This window comes from Cetorhinus maximus, chromosome 15 (assembly GCF_964194155.1).
Source record: "Cetorhinus maximus chromosome 15, sCetMax3.hap1.1, whole genome shotgun sequence".
Classification (NCBI taxonomy): Eukaryota; Metazoa; Chordata; class Chondrichthyes; order Lamniformes; family Cetorhinidae; genus Cetorhinus; species Cetorhinus maximus.
The window spans coordinates 65982904-65999777 of NC_135893.1; the positions used below are offsets into that span (position 1 = coordinate 65982904).

General features: G+C 38.2%; 1 protein-coding gene across 2 annotated transcripts in view; it reads right to left on the reverse strand.

Moving 5' to 3' along the window:
* lmf1 (lipase maturation factor 1) overlaps positions 1–16874 on the reverse strand; it is a 615052-nt gene that overhangs the window by 571696 nt on the left and 26482 nt on the right. Inside the window, exon 2 of one of the 2 annotated variants that reach the window (XM_078558576.1) lies at positions 11941–12250. The exons of the other annotated variant lie outside the window; for it this stretch is intronic. Coding sequence (XP_078414702.1) covers positions 11941–12250 — 310 coding nt within the window. The remainder of the gene's footprint in view (positions 1–11940; positions 12251–16874) is intronic. 2 annotated transcript variants of the gene reach the window in all.

The following is a 16874-nucleotide window of genomic DNA, read 5'->3' on the forward strand; positions in this document are numbered from 1 at the left end:
CAGCAGTTTGACTTAAAGTAACATGTCAATTTAAAGTTGTCCTCCACCCTTTAACACTCCTAACTACCTCTATAAGACCGCTTTTCTGATGCCTCTTTTCCCATTTGAAAAGCCCAATCCTATCCAGCCTTTCTTCATAACTCAAATCCCAGACCATGTTGCTTTTTCTCTCTCTACACTGCTTCAAGTGCTCATTTAATCATATAGAGTTCATTGGCATGCTGTCAAGATCATGTTGGACATATCAAAGTGGACTTTCTTTTAAAGATTTTTTTGTTTACAGAGTAGGGAAACATGCTATTTGAGAGCTAGCTATTCTTCATAAGTAAATTAAATAGGTGTAATGACCATCCGTAGCATATTTTGCAATATGCCTCAAACTGTGGAGTAATGTGAAAATCTATACATGGTCCAGCAACATTAGTTGCAAATGTGGCTTTCTGGAGAATATAATTGGGAGTGAACATATAACAGGAAGTTTGAACATTCTTCAAAACAGATATGTTCAATCATTGCCAGAGTCTAATGCAATGTAATTTTCAGCACTGAAAGTAATTAATAATGAGTGTTATAGTCTGGTGGTTATGACATTTGGAACAGCAACCCAGAAATCAAGGGTTCACATCTACCATGGAAAATTGTGAAACTGAACTAAATAAATCTGGTAATTTGTGGGCTAGCATATTACAAAAAAGCTAACTAGCTCAGTAATGTTCTTCTGGGAAGAAAACATGCATCCCCTGCTAAGTGGTTTAGCCTGTATGTTGCTCTAGCCTCATACCATGTGTTTGACTTTTAATGTCCTCAGGTTTAACTAGGGATAAGCAATAAATATCAACTTGCCAGCACTGCCCACAACAGAAAAGCAAATTTAAAAATACGAAAAACAATTCATACATAGTGAGCATTTTTTTTTATTTTTAAAATTTAAAAATTTTTTAAATAAAAAATTAGTGTTTCTTGGGACATGGAGATAAAGTGCTTTATCACAATATTTTCTTTTTCTCGTCTTGCAGACTTGGTAGTTCAAGGGAACTTCAAATATTTGCAGGATATATTTCAACAGATGGATTAACTAAAAAGGGTCTTCAGATTTTCCTAGGCTTTTTCTGAATAACTAGGAATTGTACTTTCTGATGCATAAAAAGCACACAAAGGATTCAGGTGACTGCCATATCCTTCCTGTCCAAAGATTTACCTTTTGGACAGTTAAATATTATCCAATACACTAACAGGAACAGCACCAGTACTAGGTTTGTAATTGGTAGCAGAAACCAGATGTTGGAACTGCAGCATTCAAAGGACAGAAATATGCGTCAACAACATAAAAGTGCAGAAACTGCACTCTCATGCTACACAAACATTGTCCATTTTTTGTGAACGAGCCTAAATGAAGGACAGATGTCCAAACTGCAAGATCACAACTGAAATCAAAACAGAGAACGGAAAATGAGGCAAGTCGGGAACTTATCATAAGATTCCAAAATCTTGGTTTTTAAAGATATGTAGATTTTGGAGGAAGACTGAAGAACCACAGCAGATACCATGATTGCAGGTATTCAAAAAGACCATTAAAGATGCCGTCAGAACCACCTTAGCTCTGATAATGCCAAACTCTAAATGCATATGCCAGTCAGAATTGCAGATATGTTTCAAGTATCTCTATATTTTGCTTTTTCCTTGCCATTAAAAGAAACACAATTAAAATAAAACTAATCTCAATTGTTCTTTTCAGGTTTGTTTTGTGGCACGACTACAAAGATCACATTGACATTCTTTCAAGTTTTAATAAAATTTGGAATGACAATTAAACAGAAAGTATCCGCAAGACAAAATGTTTATAGTTTAATCCCATACCCTACAGTTGCTGTCAACTACTACTGACCCACAGACTTCAGCACATTATCTGACCCGCTGCTCTCTTCCCAATAAAGCTTTGTTTCCAATGAGGAAGAACTGGTTCAAATTGCTTTCTTGCTTTAGAGTTGGGGTGAAGGCTGGTGAATGACCTCCCGCCCTTAATATATGCTGCTGCCTTATCAGCGAGCATAAAATCAAACCAATTTTCATGGGAAAATTTGTGGTTTCAGTTTATTCTGTCCCCTGTATTTTAAAGGGCTATCTCACATACCAAATGGCGAAGTAGCAGTTTAAGTTACTTCTGATTTTCATTTGCCAATATACTTGTGCAAGTGGGAGCGAGCTGCAGTCATTCACTATTCTGTTATTTGTTCTAAACAATATATATCAAATGGGAGATATTTTAATTTAGCCATTCTTGTAGGGGTGTCATGAACAGTATGATTTCCCCTGATATTTAAAGTGCACAAATTTTGGCCCAGATTTCAGTCAGCGGTGAGCGAATGTTTCTCCCCATTCATTACACTTACAGATGCCCACACACTTTGCGAGCTTTGCATGGAAATTTACGGGGAGTCTAATGCAGCATGTTGTCCTCTACAGGGAATTTTGGATCTGTGTGAATAGGGAAAACAACAGCTTATCTCTTCAACCAATCAGACTGAAGACTCCTTGCTGAGACAAGCGGAGGCTAAGCCAGGCAGTACAAGTTATAATATTTAATTTACTGCAAACTGATGTGATGGCAAGATGAAGAAAGGGAAAAAAGGTGGAATTCAAAGAGAGATAGAAGAGGAAGAAATGTTTAAAGAGAGTTATTTCATTTTTTATATGATTTAATATATTAAATGATTTCAATCTGAAGGTATTAGACTCCACACTTTTTAAAGTAAATTTTTAGAGCCAGAGAGATTGTTTGCTAGTTTTAAAAAAGCTCATCGCTGTTAAAAATTCACTTACACTTGAATGGACAGCCATAACTTTTTCTGCTGTGTATAGTGGGCAAGTACCACAACTTCTTGCCCTTCATTTGTTTGATTGCCAAATCTTGCAGTAAAGTAGCAGTGCAGCAAAGCTTGTGGAACAGCAGGACAAATTGGAAAGCAATTTTCTGATTTCTGTGTTTAACTGCACATGCACAGATATTAGAAGCTGCTGTTATTTTTAAATCACAAAATCTGGGCTGTTACATTATATACAAGGTTACTTTAAGTCTTCTACAAACTGCTTTCCAGAAACAAAGTTTTTGTGCTATTGCATGGAAAGAAAATACTTATATTTAAATTACACTGTACTAGGACCTATCTCCCAAAGTGCATATGCGCTTTTCTGTTGATGTGCAGACCAATGAAGAGGTGCTTGAAATTGCAAGAAAAAAAACTCTGAAAAGTGGCATCCAGAAAAGAAAACATCAGTAGTTTAGCCATTTGATCAGAACTGAATAGCTACAGAGTTCTCATCTAGAGGTTAAAGTTGTAGGAAGCCAGAAAAGGAGCCACCCTAGGCATAATTGGATAATGGATGTCACAGAGTTGTTGCAGACAAGTTACAGTGGACATGTGAGGATGGCACAAGACAGATGAGCATGACATACCATGACAGCAGATCTCCTAGTAGGAGTAACTACAAGCAGCAGCAGCTGCCGCCAAAATCACTTTGGAATGAAATGGTACACACTCTTTCATCTCATAGGAGTTTTGTTAATTCAGGACTCAGCAGATTATTCTAAAGTGAGGTTAGGTTAAAAAGAAAAAAACTGCAAATGCTGTTAATTTGAAATAAAAGCATAAAATCCTGGAAATACAAAAATCAGTCAGCATTTGAAGAGAGAAGTGATAGCTTATTGCATTTCATGCACAGCCTTCATCAACTTTCAGCACTAACTTTGTGAAATATAAACATTACTGAAAAGCAGAAAAAAAAATCACAGTTCTGTTGAAGAAGAAACCTGAAGAGTGAAGCATGAAAAATTTTACTAAATTTTGCTTTTCAAACAAAGGCATGGAAAGCTACATATTTTGTAGGCCATAGGAGTATTATGATCAAGAGTGGGCCAATCAGCACCTTGAGCCTGCTCCACCATTCTGTTAGATCATGGTTGATCTCTAAATCCATTTTCTCACCTTTGCTCCATATCCCTTAATAATCTTACCTACCAAAAATCTATCAATATCAGTCTAGGAAGCTCCAATTAACATGGCATCCACAGCCTTTGAAGGTGAAGATAGTTCCAAAATTCTGCCACATTTGTGTGAAAAGGTGCTTCCTGATTTTACCCCTGAAGGACCTAGCTCCAACTTTAATTTTCAAGTTTTACAAAATATTTACAGCACCAAAACAAGCTTTTCAGACTATCAGGTTGAGTATTTATGCTCAACATGAGCCTCCTCCCGCCAGTCTTCATCTCACTCCATCAACATATCATTCTATTTCTTTTTCCCTTATGATCTTAATCTAGCTTTGCCTAAAATGCATCTATGCTACAACTACTCCCTGTGGTAGAAAGTTCTACTTTCTAGCCACTTTCCACATAAAGAAGTTTCTCCTGAATTCCCTATTCGATTTATTACCATCTTATTTTTATGGCTCCTAGTTTGTGTCCTGCCCACAGCTGGAAACATCTTCTCTACATCTACCGCATCAAAATATTTCATAATCTATCAGCTCACCCTTCAGGCTTCTCTTTTCCAGAGAAAGAGCCCCAGCCTGTTCAATCTTTCCCCTTGTTCTCAAATCCTCCACCACAGGAAATAGGATAGACACAGGGAAAATATTAAATCATTTTATTAAGGGCTAAACTATATGGAAGGCAACCATACTAAAGTTGAACAGGCAACATGCTCAGTGGAGTTCATTTCACTGTATGTGTTGTACTTACCAAGAATAATGTCAGCAGCAGGCAAAGACAATTGTGTATCATTTTCACATGAGACTATACATAACCTCCCAACTAAACGGGGTACTTAATGGAAGAGCAAGCAAAACCTGGAAAATTACTATCTAGCTGAAATTAAGCAGTGTCTGTCCTTTATATGATAGTGTTTAAAAATAATTAAAATGTACTCAGACGGGTTAACAGTAAAGTCCCTGGGCATACAGCATGGTAATGTGTTATTTGACCATGCAGTGACCTATATCAGAATGACTGATGAATAAAATAATTATGCTTGAACGAACTGCAGCACGTATGCACAGTGCTGAATTGCTTCCTTAACAGATTTCTATTACCGTTATATAGATGTGATAAATGCTAAAATGTGTGTCTAACTGACGATTTTCATTAATTTCAAGCAATGGCACATGCCAAGTTGCATTCAGAAAGAAAACACAGCACCTTAAAATTACTCTCTTGAGCCAGTAGCAGCGATTTTCCATTTTTTAAAAAGTCACCAAAAATAGAAACCAAAATTTGTAAAGAGTCTGTTTTCAGGATGAGTAATAATGAACAAAATCAAGCAGAATGAAACATCATCTTTCAGCTTTCTCAGAAGTCACACAGTGACAAACATGACTTTTCACATCAAAACAATGCAGAATATTGTGCATGCACTGCACTTCAACACGATGTAATCTGTGTTTTAATCTGATAAGAATTAGTTTCGTCATGGAATAAAGTGCAACATGATGTGGGTTGCATATTTTAACTAAGAAAAACATTCCTCAGTTTTGCTCAAGAAAGCAGTTAGAGATCTAGATTTGTAAAGAATACTACCAGTGAGAGTTGGACAGCTAATTCAGTTTTCATGGCTACATTTATCAAAGTATTATATGCAAGTAAAATCTTTAATGACATTAAACCATAAAAGTCCCTAAAAGCAGAGGATAAACTGAAGAATTTAGATTTTCATAGGCTTGAGTTACCTTTGGGCAAAACTTCTAATGGATGGGGTGTACATGTGAACACTTAACACTCTTGCACTATAATTCTATGTGCATTGTATTACATATCTGTAAAACCACCTGTAAATTCCTCTATTCTAACAATATAACACCTGTATTTTTCAGGTAGCATTTAGATAATAGACTAGTTGAGTCGAATGATCCATTTGTGTATTGTAATTTCTAAACAGTTCTAGGTAAAATGTACAGCATTGTTTCTCACACCACCAACTGTGCCCCTCATACTGACCCCACACACTTTTGAAATCTTTTCTGGAACTGATTGTAATATAAGAGACTGGCACATATAGTGTTAACGTGGGACTGAGTCCACACAGTGATGCAAGGGAACACATGGCCCACACCTAGGGTGTTGGACAGAGCCATGTGCACAAGAAAGCATGGAGACAACTCCTAGCTTGCTCGTAGTTAGTAAGTACATAGAAGTTAACCTACAAAGCCTTCATTAAGACCTACCAAACGGTATCCAACGCCCTACAACATGGTGTTAACATGAAAGAATCTCAACTAAAGAATCAGCTTTAAAGGCCAAGATTTGACACTTTCGCCACCCTAAAATAGTGCTGAAACAGAGAAATCTGCAGCTATTCAATCCAAGCAGCCGTTGTTTAAAATATTTTCAAGGATGAGTGCGAGTGGCATTGCAGCAGGAGCCTTCCAAAACCCAAGTCTTTGGTCACCCTTTAATCTCTCCTCCTTTGGCTCAATATCTATTTAGTTCCCTCTCGCCTCTGTGAAGCATCTGAGGGCATGTTTCTACAGTAGAAAGTGGTTTATAAATGCAAGCTTTGTGTTTACAGAAATAAAGATCCCAAATTCCCCAGGGATCAGGACAAAACTAATGATGTTATTGAGACAGGTTGGGGGGGAATTTTAACAGTGCCCAGTAACACTGTCCAACACTGACAGGTGCCCATCATTATTCCCATCCCCACCTAGTGGATTTTCCAGCTGGATTGCTACTTGTTCAATTGCCCACCCGCTTTATTTAAACTGCCTGACCCCAGGAAATCTAATGGCGTCATGCCCACAAGTTCCTAACTGAGAGATTGTATTGCATAGGATGATTATTAGGGGGGCAAGGTGATTAATTACCCACCATAAAAATGGAAGGTAAATCAGAGAGCATTTAGTTCCTAGATCATTGCTGTGCTGCAGCAAATGGTAGGTTCTAAGTTCGAGGTCCAGTAAATCAGTTTGAATTTGTGCAACAAAGGGAGAACAACAGTTTTATCATCAAATAGTAGTATGGGAATGGAGAAGGATTTGGTGTTGTTCTCCTTAGGGAAGAGAAAGTTGAGAGGAGATTAGAAGAAGAAAAATTGCTGGGGGGGAGACAGTCTCATAGTGGTAATATCACTGGCCTAGTAATCCAGAGCCCCAGGCTACTGCTTTTTTAATCTAGAAAGAAAGAATGTGCAGGGCTACGGGGAGAAAGCGGGGAAATGGCACTAGGTGAATTGCTCATTCAGAGAAATGGAGTAGATTCAATGGGCCGAATGGCCTCCTTCTGTGCTGCCATAATTCTTTGATTGTGGATTTGACCCCCACATCTTTGCTGTTTACACATGAAAATAATACACCATACTGGATGTTAGTATTATATAAGTCAGAATACAATATTAAACTATTCAGTATTTCAATATTTTGGCCAAAACAAGAAATGTAGACCCATCTGTCACCTGTGTACATGTATATCACAATACCACAAAATGTCTAGAGCTCCTGAACAGACAACAATGAGCCACTGAAACAAAAACAGAAAATGCTGGGAAAACTCAGCAGGTCTGACAGCATCTGTGGAGAGAGAAAAACAATGAGCCACTACCCAGTCTGAGAATGTTATGGATGGGGAGAGATGGTAGGATAACTTTATCCATTTTTTCCTCACCTCCCAGTTGATTGCAACAAGGTATACTTTTAGAAGGAGTGTTTTAAACACTTTGAGTGCTGTGACTTTAAAGGATAGACATAAATAGGATTTCTGATAAATTTAAAACAAAAGAAAGAATAAACATTTATTTACATAATGCCCAAAATGTGAGTGCGATGAAATACTCATTCCCTCAAACACAAAGACACATACACACAAGAAAAGATTAATTCTAGAGATGACACTTGCACTTAGAAGAACAGAATAACAAGAAACAAATAGGAACAAAGGACTTAGGAGCAGGAGTAGGCTATTCGGCCCTTTGAGCCGGCTCCGCCATTCAATAAGAACGCGGCTGATATGGTTGTGGTCTCAACTTCACCTTCCTGTCTGCCCCCCATGACTCTGGACTCCCTTGTCTATCAAAAATCTAACTCAGCTCGAATAAATTCAATGGCTAAGTCTCCACTGCCTTCTGGGGAAGAGAATTCCATAGACTAACAACCCTCTGTGAGGAAAATTTTCTCCTCATCTCTGTCTTAAAAAGGAGTTCTCTTATTTTTAAACTGTGTTCCCCCTACAAGAGGAAACATCCTCCCAGTATCTACCCTATAAATTCCCCTCAGGATCTTATGTGTTCCAGTTGTGAAGAAGTCATATTAGACTCTAAACATTAACTCTGTTTCTCTCTCCACAGATGCTGCCAGGCCTGCTGGGTCTTTCCAGCATTTTCTGTTTTTATTTCAGATTTCCAACGTCCGCAGTTTTGCTTTTACCTTATATTTTTCAATAAAATCGCTTCTCATTCTTCTAAACTTCAATGGGTATAGGCCCAACCTGTTCAACCTTTCTTCATAAATTAAGCCCTTCATTCCAGGAATGAGTCATGTGAGCTTTCTCTGAACTGCTTCTAAGGCAATTATGCCCTATGTTCAAATAGCGACCAAAACTACGCACAGTGCTCCAGCTGCAATTTCACCAAGGCCCTATCACTGCCTGAATTGTCTGTCTGTTTAGGCAGGGTTCCTTTCTTCTTGCTGAGGAGACGATGATCCCCTCTGTCCTGAGCTGTCCCAGACTGACTTGTTCTGGTGTGCTCTTGGAATAATAAGATTAGTTACCTCAAGCCAGTTTTGATTATGTGACCATAGAATCAACAGTTCCATTATCCACACAAATGATCTGATAGCATAAGCCATTAGCACATTATGGGGAATGATGGCAGCCGTTCACACCTGCTTGCGATAAAATGGTTTCTTCACAGCTCTTTCTTAGGTTTCGAGTTTGCAGACACTGAGTCTGAGGTGACCACTGCATTTGAGTTTCTGTAAATATCCAGCCAATAGGAGCTGTAAATTCCAGAGGCATAAGTTAAATCCCGTCTGTACATAAATCACAGAAGTCATTTGACCTCTGGACTGCATCTTCGGTCAAGGCAAGTTGTCCATATGCCATGCTGTTTTTTAATAAAGTAAAAATGTCCATCTTCTTCATAAGGTCACGGTCGTATGACGCAAGCATGATAGAAGAAAATGTACTGACTGAGGCCTTTCCCAAGCCAAGTCTCATAAAGGTTTGGCCTCTTTATCAATCTATTGAAACACTGGTGATTCAAACTGCAAAATTGCCCCAACAAAGAGCGAGAGATTAGACATTTATAATTAGCAGTTCAAAATCTAAAGCTTGATATCTGATCTCTCATTTCACATTTCTGACTGATATGAATTAAGTCACATACTGCAACCCTGTATCTCAGACTCAAAGTCATCAGCTCCCAGAGATGGTACATGGTCATAACTTCTAAACTGCCCACTTTGTATTTTGTTGTAATGAAACAGGATAACAGATATATAATCCAGCCTTTTGTGACTCGTTATATGGTTTGTTTTTACCTCCACCCCCTCCATGATGTCAAAATAAAAAGGAGGGGGGAGGAAATACTGACATTATAATATTTAAAGCCAAATAGCTATAAAGTTTGTTTGAAGTGAAAATTTACATGAGTCTAGTTACAATGGCCCAAATCTTCCAAGGAGTGACAATCCCTGTCAGATTGCCATTCTGCTTTTACTTTGTCCGCCACTTTGGAGCTCCGCATTTCTGGCCGGGACGTCTGATCCTGGCTTCTCCAGAAATTTCAGGTGTACAGACCCTTGAAAAGCATCATTGTAGTGCTGGAGCATCAGGGGAAGACAAACCACATCCCCTTCTTATGGCACTAGCTGCCATATTCTGAAAGTAAAAAGTTTAAATGTCCCAAAACTTCTTTGAAAAGCTACGGTGAAAAGGTGGGTACGGGGGTAGGGGGCCAACAGGGCAGTGGGCGGGCAGGGCGGTGTGTGGGCAGGGTGACAGGTGAGTGAATGGGTAGTTGGGTGAGGTGGGTAGGATGGCAGGTGGCTGGTTCTCAACCCTTCCACCAATGGGAACAGTTTCTCTCTATCTGTTCTGTCCAGGCCAGTCTTGATTTTATACACTTCAACCAAATCTCCTCTGCTTTCCCCTCTCCAAGGAGAACAACCCCAGCTTCTCCTATCCACGGAACTGAAGTCCCTCATCCCTGGAACCATTTCCTTAAATCTTTTCTGCACCCTCTCTAATGCCGTCATATCCTTTTGAAGTATGGTTCCTAGAACTGGACACAATACTCCAGCTGAATTAGTCTTTTTATACATGTTCATCAAAATTTCCTAGCTTTTATACTCTTATGCCCCTATTTATAAAGCCCATGATCCTGTATTTCTTATTAACCACTTTCTCAACATACCCTGCCACCTTCAACGATTTGTGCACAAATACGCCAGGTTTTTCTGTTCCTGCACCCACTTTAGGTTTTCATCTTTTGTTTTATATTGCCTCTCCTCAGTCTTCCTACCAAAACATAACAATTCGCACTTGTCTGCATTAAATTTCATCTGTCACTTGCCTGCTGTTCCACCAGGCTATTTTCTCTTGAAATCTATCACTATCCTCCTTACAGTTCACAATACTTCCAAGTTTTGCCTTCTGAAAATGTTGTAATTCTACCCTGTACAACAAAGTCCAAGTTGTTAATACAGATCAAGAAAAGCAGTGGTCCTAGTGCTGACCCTTAGGAAAGCCCACTGTCTATGTTTTCCTTCAGTCAGAAAACAACCGTTCACCACTATTTTTGTTTCCTGTGACTCAGCCAATTTTGTAACTATGCTGCAACAGTCCCTTGTATTCCATGAGCTTCAACTTTGCTGACAATCCTATTACTTTATACTTTATCAAACATCTTTTGAAAATCTAAGTACAATACATTAATTGCATTCTCTTCATCAATCCTCTCTATTACCTTATCAAGGGCCTGTGCTAAGCATAGTCATGCATAGGCCGAAGAATCGAGGAAACAAATTGGGGGAAAATTTTATAAACAGCTCTAAAACTGCAGCAAGCCTCCATTTTCCACAAACTTTGGCCAGAGTCACCAGAGGTAGGCTGAGGAGGCCATCTCCAAATGTTAATGACTCCCAAGAGGTTTGCCCCCCATTGGAAAATCTAGTCTGGAATGCAATATGGGTGCCAAAGCCCGAACAGACTTTAATGCAAAATGAAATTAGACAACCTCTTCCAGGGAGTTTCATACAGCTTCAAGTCAAGTTCTGATGCCAAATTTGGGTTGCATTTACACTGCTAGTGTAGCTACAATGTGAATGCACCCTTAAATAACAAAGAAAACCAAGTGTGTCCATTGGCACTTTGGCCATGATCTGATAACATATCCTAATCTCAAAACCATACTTTAAGCATAGTGGTATTTTATTTTGCGCAAGTTAAAACAAATAATTTTGTTAGTGGTTAATTAAGTACAATATTGCCAAAGTGCCTGTATATAGTGGTAGTTTTACACCTTGACAATCCCTCAAATTAAGGCAGTCATTATACCAGAATGACATCTATTGTCACAATCTCATGTTTTACTTCAAGGCCTACGAGGCAAAACCAACTAGATCAGTACAGCTCAGTAATATTAAGGTTCTATATGAAATTAAATTGAATGTTCTAGTAACAAAACCAAAAACAAGGGTCTTGTAAAACTTTTCTTACTACACACTTGCAGCTTCTTGCCATCTCATACAAAGTAAAACACAAAAGTTATTTTCTATGAATGATAAAACTTTTTAAAACTCTCCTGCGGTGTTGCTCATGTTTGATCAGAGTACACACTATCTTATAAGATAGGAGCATTCCCCAAGTAACACACAGTATTATTTAACCAAATAATCATGATAAAATTTCTTTTTCTACTCTTAACTATACAATATTATAGTCACTCCACTCACCAGATTTGGCCAAGGTTCACCAACGAGTGATAGAAGATCCACAAAAGAAGCATGATTATCATGTTGGCGCATCCTGCAAGTAGTACAAACAATGAAAGTCCCATTCCCAACAAGGCAATATTGTCAACGTGTGCATCCATGTCAGACCAATCCAGCAACCACAGAATTGTCGGCGCATAGCTAAAAGCCTCCAAACCAACTCTGCCCCCAGCATAATGTTGAATCTTCTGCAAATACAGTTTTCCTGGTAGCAGTCCCTTCTCTCCAAGCAACTGTCTGTTTTGGTGGTAGGCAACAGAAAAGGCCACAACTGCAAAGGAGAGAGACAATACTGAATAACATTATGAATGAAACATAACAAAATCAGATGCTTGGAACAACATCTTTCACTATCATGACATAATTTAACACTGAACAGTGACAAATGATGCGCATGAATTATCATGAAAGACTGATAATTGTAACAACTGTACCATACCCAGGTCACTGAAAAAAAAATGTCTACGAATAAATTATGTTCCCAAAAATGCTCGCTCTACAGCAACAAATTTAACACGTGAAATTTCTCTTTCACAATCCATTTGGTTTCTAGAAGTGCTTGATATTGAACATTATAATTGAAAAGAACAAGCTAATCCTAGTTAGATCAGACTGTAATATCTTTTGAAATGAGATCCAAATTTAATCAGAAGGCAACATGTACATTCAATTTCCAAATATGTCAGTACTGTATCAGGATCTTGAAACAAGTTAAGACTCTTTGAAATATTGTTGATTGTGTTTACAGATGGCACAAAACTTGAAAACCTAGTGTGTTTTCTATCTGTCATGCATCTTTATGAAATCAAGTCGTCTGTCTCTCTTCAATAATCAGCTTACCTCATGCAAGTTCCAAGGGCTGTTGCACCACAAAACAAAGCAGGATTTGAACATTGTTGATGACTAATTTTGCCAATCATACCCTTCCTTTATCTTGGAAATTTATGTACACTGTAATTCAACAAACTTTTGAATGTTCTGAACATAAATTGTTGTATAATCTTGAGGTTTATTCTACATTCCACAGCTCAACAGAGCTGTCTGTAAATCATTGACCCTTACAATTCCTGTTCACTATAAAAATTGTAATTACCATGTGCATTATAATCACAGTCCTATACTAAAAATCCAAAAACTCTGAAAAATATACCATTTTAAATTGAAATGTATGATATCAAACATCTTTCAATGGAATACAATCAAACAACCATTTAGCCACAATGCAACAGCATTCTAGAAAAAATTTAAAGTCTCAGGGGAGCCTCATTCATAAATAGTATAAATAAGATGAATTTAGAATATTATTTCATGATACATCAAGACTGTGGTACAAAATGAGATGCATCTAAGTTTTCACAAGGTAAATTCTATACTGACTTCACAAAAATATCATTAGCGACAGAGCAATAACAATTTGGAAGAATCCAACAGTTAAGTGAGTGGACTCAGAAGCATAAAAGGGCTTTGAAAAGTAGTTGAATGTTAGGCTGGGTTAGCTGAAGTGCTCACTAGATGAAACAACCTTTTCTCGTCTTTGGCTTTTTCGCACAAGGACAAGATTCACAGTTTTGTTGAGAGGATTACTTCAATAGCGGACACAAGTCCTTGATACCAACTCATAAAAAGATAAATAAAAAAGCATAAAAGCAAAATACTGTGGATGCTGGAAATCTGAAATAAAAACAGAAAATGCTGGAAAAACTCAGCAAGTCTGACAGCATCCGGGGAGAGGGAAATAGAGTTAACGTTTCAAGTCCATATTACTCTTCTTCAGAGCTCTGAAAAGTGGCCCTCCTGGAAGGGCATAAAGTAAACATCAGAGATATGACCTGTATAGGAATTTAGGGGGTTAAAACCGATTTCAAATTTTTGCTAGTCTTTTGACTATTCAGCTATATTACAATCTAGAAATATTGACCAAATATGGTTGTATATATACAGTCAATGCTGTGGCTTCAGTTACACTGAAGGGTTTGCTATTACTGCATTAATAAATTTCCATTCACTTACTTATCAACAAAAATCTATTTTACATTGTAACATCAAATAATTTTTGGCCAGCAGGCTGACACTGGCCATTCTACTTCTGCAATAAATGGAGACAAATAAGGTCAGACACATTCCACACGCCACGGAAAAAATACGGTTGATTGCACATGGTTAACATTTGGTGTAAAAGCATAAACAGCACACCAAAATTGCCACTGCCTTACCTTGAAATATATAGAAAACAATGTGGTCGTGGCATCATTCTTCCTTGAGTATTCTATGGTCCCTCAATATGAAGAACCATTAGCAAGCTATGTTTGTGTTACAGGAGTATTGTTTAAGTGGTTTTTCTTTTGATCAACAATTTGTTTTTAACGTAAAATAACACTTCAAGAGCCTTTACAAAATCATAAGGAAAAGCATACACTGAAATACAGGTTCTCAACGTTCATAGTAATGAAGAATGATGGTCATCCAGGTACTGAGAAACAAAAGCCAAGCCTAGGCAATCAATGATCCAAGTTTCAGAGCGCATCAGCCAACAGTCCGTGTACATGCACTAATATTGATACACTGTGCTTTTCAAAAGCAAAGGACCCATGAACCTCTTGTAGTTTCCTGTGGGAAAGAAAACTCAGCTGTATCCTGGGTCCATCACTATTGTGCAACAGAATCAGCGGTCATTTATGAAAAATCAAAATTATAAGGTAATTTAATGTTCAGTAAGTGAGCATAAATTCTGGTCAACTTGGTCAACCTGTTCAACTTAGACATTCAGATAGTTACACTTTGAAACAATGGCTTTCAAGTATGTTCTCTACTCCCAAATTATCTATGATGGTTACAGTTTTCAAAATTGGAAGAGATAAGCCACAATTTCCAAAACATTTAAAAATCACATTGACAGAAATTACAAATTTACAGAACTTTTTTTTGTTTGTTCACAGGATGTGGGCGTCGCTGGCCAGGCCAGCATTTATTGCCCATCCCTAATTGCATTTAAGAGTAAACCTATATTATTGTGGATCCAGAGTCACACGTAGGCCAGACCAGGCAAGAAGTGGGTTTTTACTACAATCAACAATGGTTTCATGGTCATCGTTAGACTTAAAATTCCATATTTTTATTGAACTCAAATTCCACCATCTGCCGTGGTGGGATTCAAACCCAGGTCCCCAGAGCATTACCCTGGGTCTCTAGATTACCAGTCCAGTGACAAGACCACTATGCCATCATCCCCAAATGAGAAGAGCAATACATTTTACAGAGTTATGGTCAACTGTCCAAATAACTTAATAAGTAAAGGCATTGTTCTAAATTGAACTGAGCAATCTAGATTAGGAAGGTACCAGGTCCACCCTTTCAATTATGCTGTGTTAACTGCGATCAACCTGAACAAACTGTATGGCATTTTGCCAAAGACACAACTGGGCCACAGAAAGGAAATGCAATTATTCACACTCCAGATACAGCAACTTACACTGAAAATTATACACACATGGCAGTCATACGAAGCCTAGACATCAATGTTCGAATTGGTAAAGTGAATGCTGACACTCACTCATTAGGTTTGCACATGAAATAGAGAATGACGTGCACCCGTGGAACCTTATTCAGCTTGGTAATCACCTTTAGTTTTTTTCCCACTGGGTTCTGCTTGGACTCTAAACCTACGTAAGTAAATGCACTAAGGGGGAGGCGATGACATCGTGGTATTGTCACTGGACTAATAATCCAGAGACCCAGGTAATGCTCTGGGGACCCGGGCTCGAATGGTGGAATGTGAATTCAGTAAAAATCTGGAATTAAAAGTCTAACGATGACAATGTCCATTGTCGATTGTTGTAAAAACCTATCTGGTTCACTAATGTCCATTAGAGAAGGAAATCCGCTGTCCTTACCTGGTCTGGCCTACATGTGACTCCAGCCCACAGCAATGTGGTTAATTCTTAAATGCCCTCTGAACAAGGGCAATTAAGGATGGGCAATACATGCTGGCCTAGCCAGTGACACCCACATCCCATGAATGAATAAAAAATTCAACTCAGCATTGCCCCCAGATGACCTGCCTGAGGTTACCTGCTCAAGGAACTCACTGTCCAGGGAATCACACTCGTGAGTCCGCAGAAGGTTTAGTCATTATTTCCCCATAATGCTTATGATGCACAATAAGAATGCAATAAATTTAGTTCTGAAGGAAATCACTGACATATCCAACAGCGCTTCCATTCAGATTGCTGGGTTTAAATGCTTAAATTACAGGCAAATTACTGTGATATTAAATTTGTTATTGAAATCATCAGGTTTAATAGATATGTATATGTGTGTGTGTGTGTACGCATGTATACACATATTGTGTGTGTGTATATATATATATATATATATATACATATATACACACACACTTATATATTTAAGATAATAAGAATTGCCCCCTTAACTCCACTTGCCTGCTTGTGCCCCAGAACCCTTGACTCTCTTGTCAATCAAAAATCTGTCCAACTTATCCTTGAGTATATTCAATGACCCAGCCTCCACAACTCTCCAGAGTAGAGAATTCCAAAGTCTAACAATCCTCTGATAGAAGAAATTCAACACAAAGATGAGGGTGAAGAAATTCATCCTCATCTCTGTCTTGAATGGGAGACCCCACATTTTTAACTGTGTCCCCTAGTTCTAGATTCCCCCATAAGGAGAAACATCCTCTCAGCATCTACCCTGTCAAGTTCCCTCAGGATCTTACATGTTTCAATAAGATCACTTCCCATTCTTCTAAACTCCAATGGATACAGGCCCAACGTGTTCAACCTTTGCTCATAAGACCACCTCTTCATACCAGGAATCGCTGCACTGCTTCTAATACAATTATGTCCTTTCTTAAATAAGGAGGCCAAAACTAGACACAG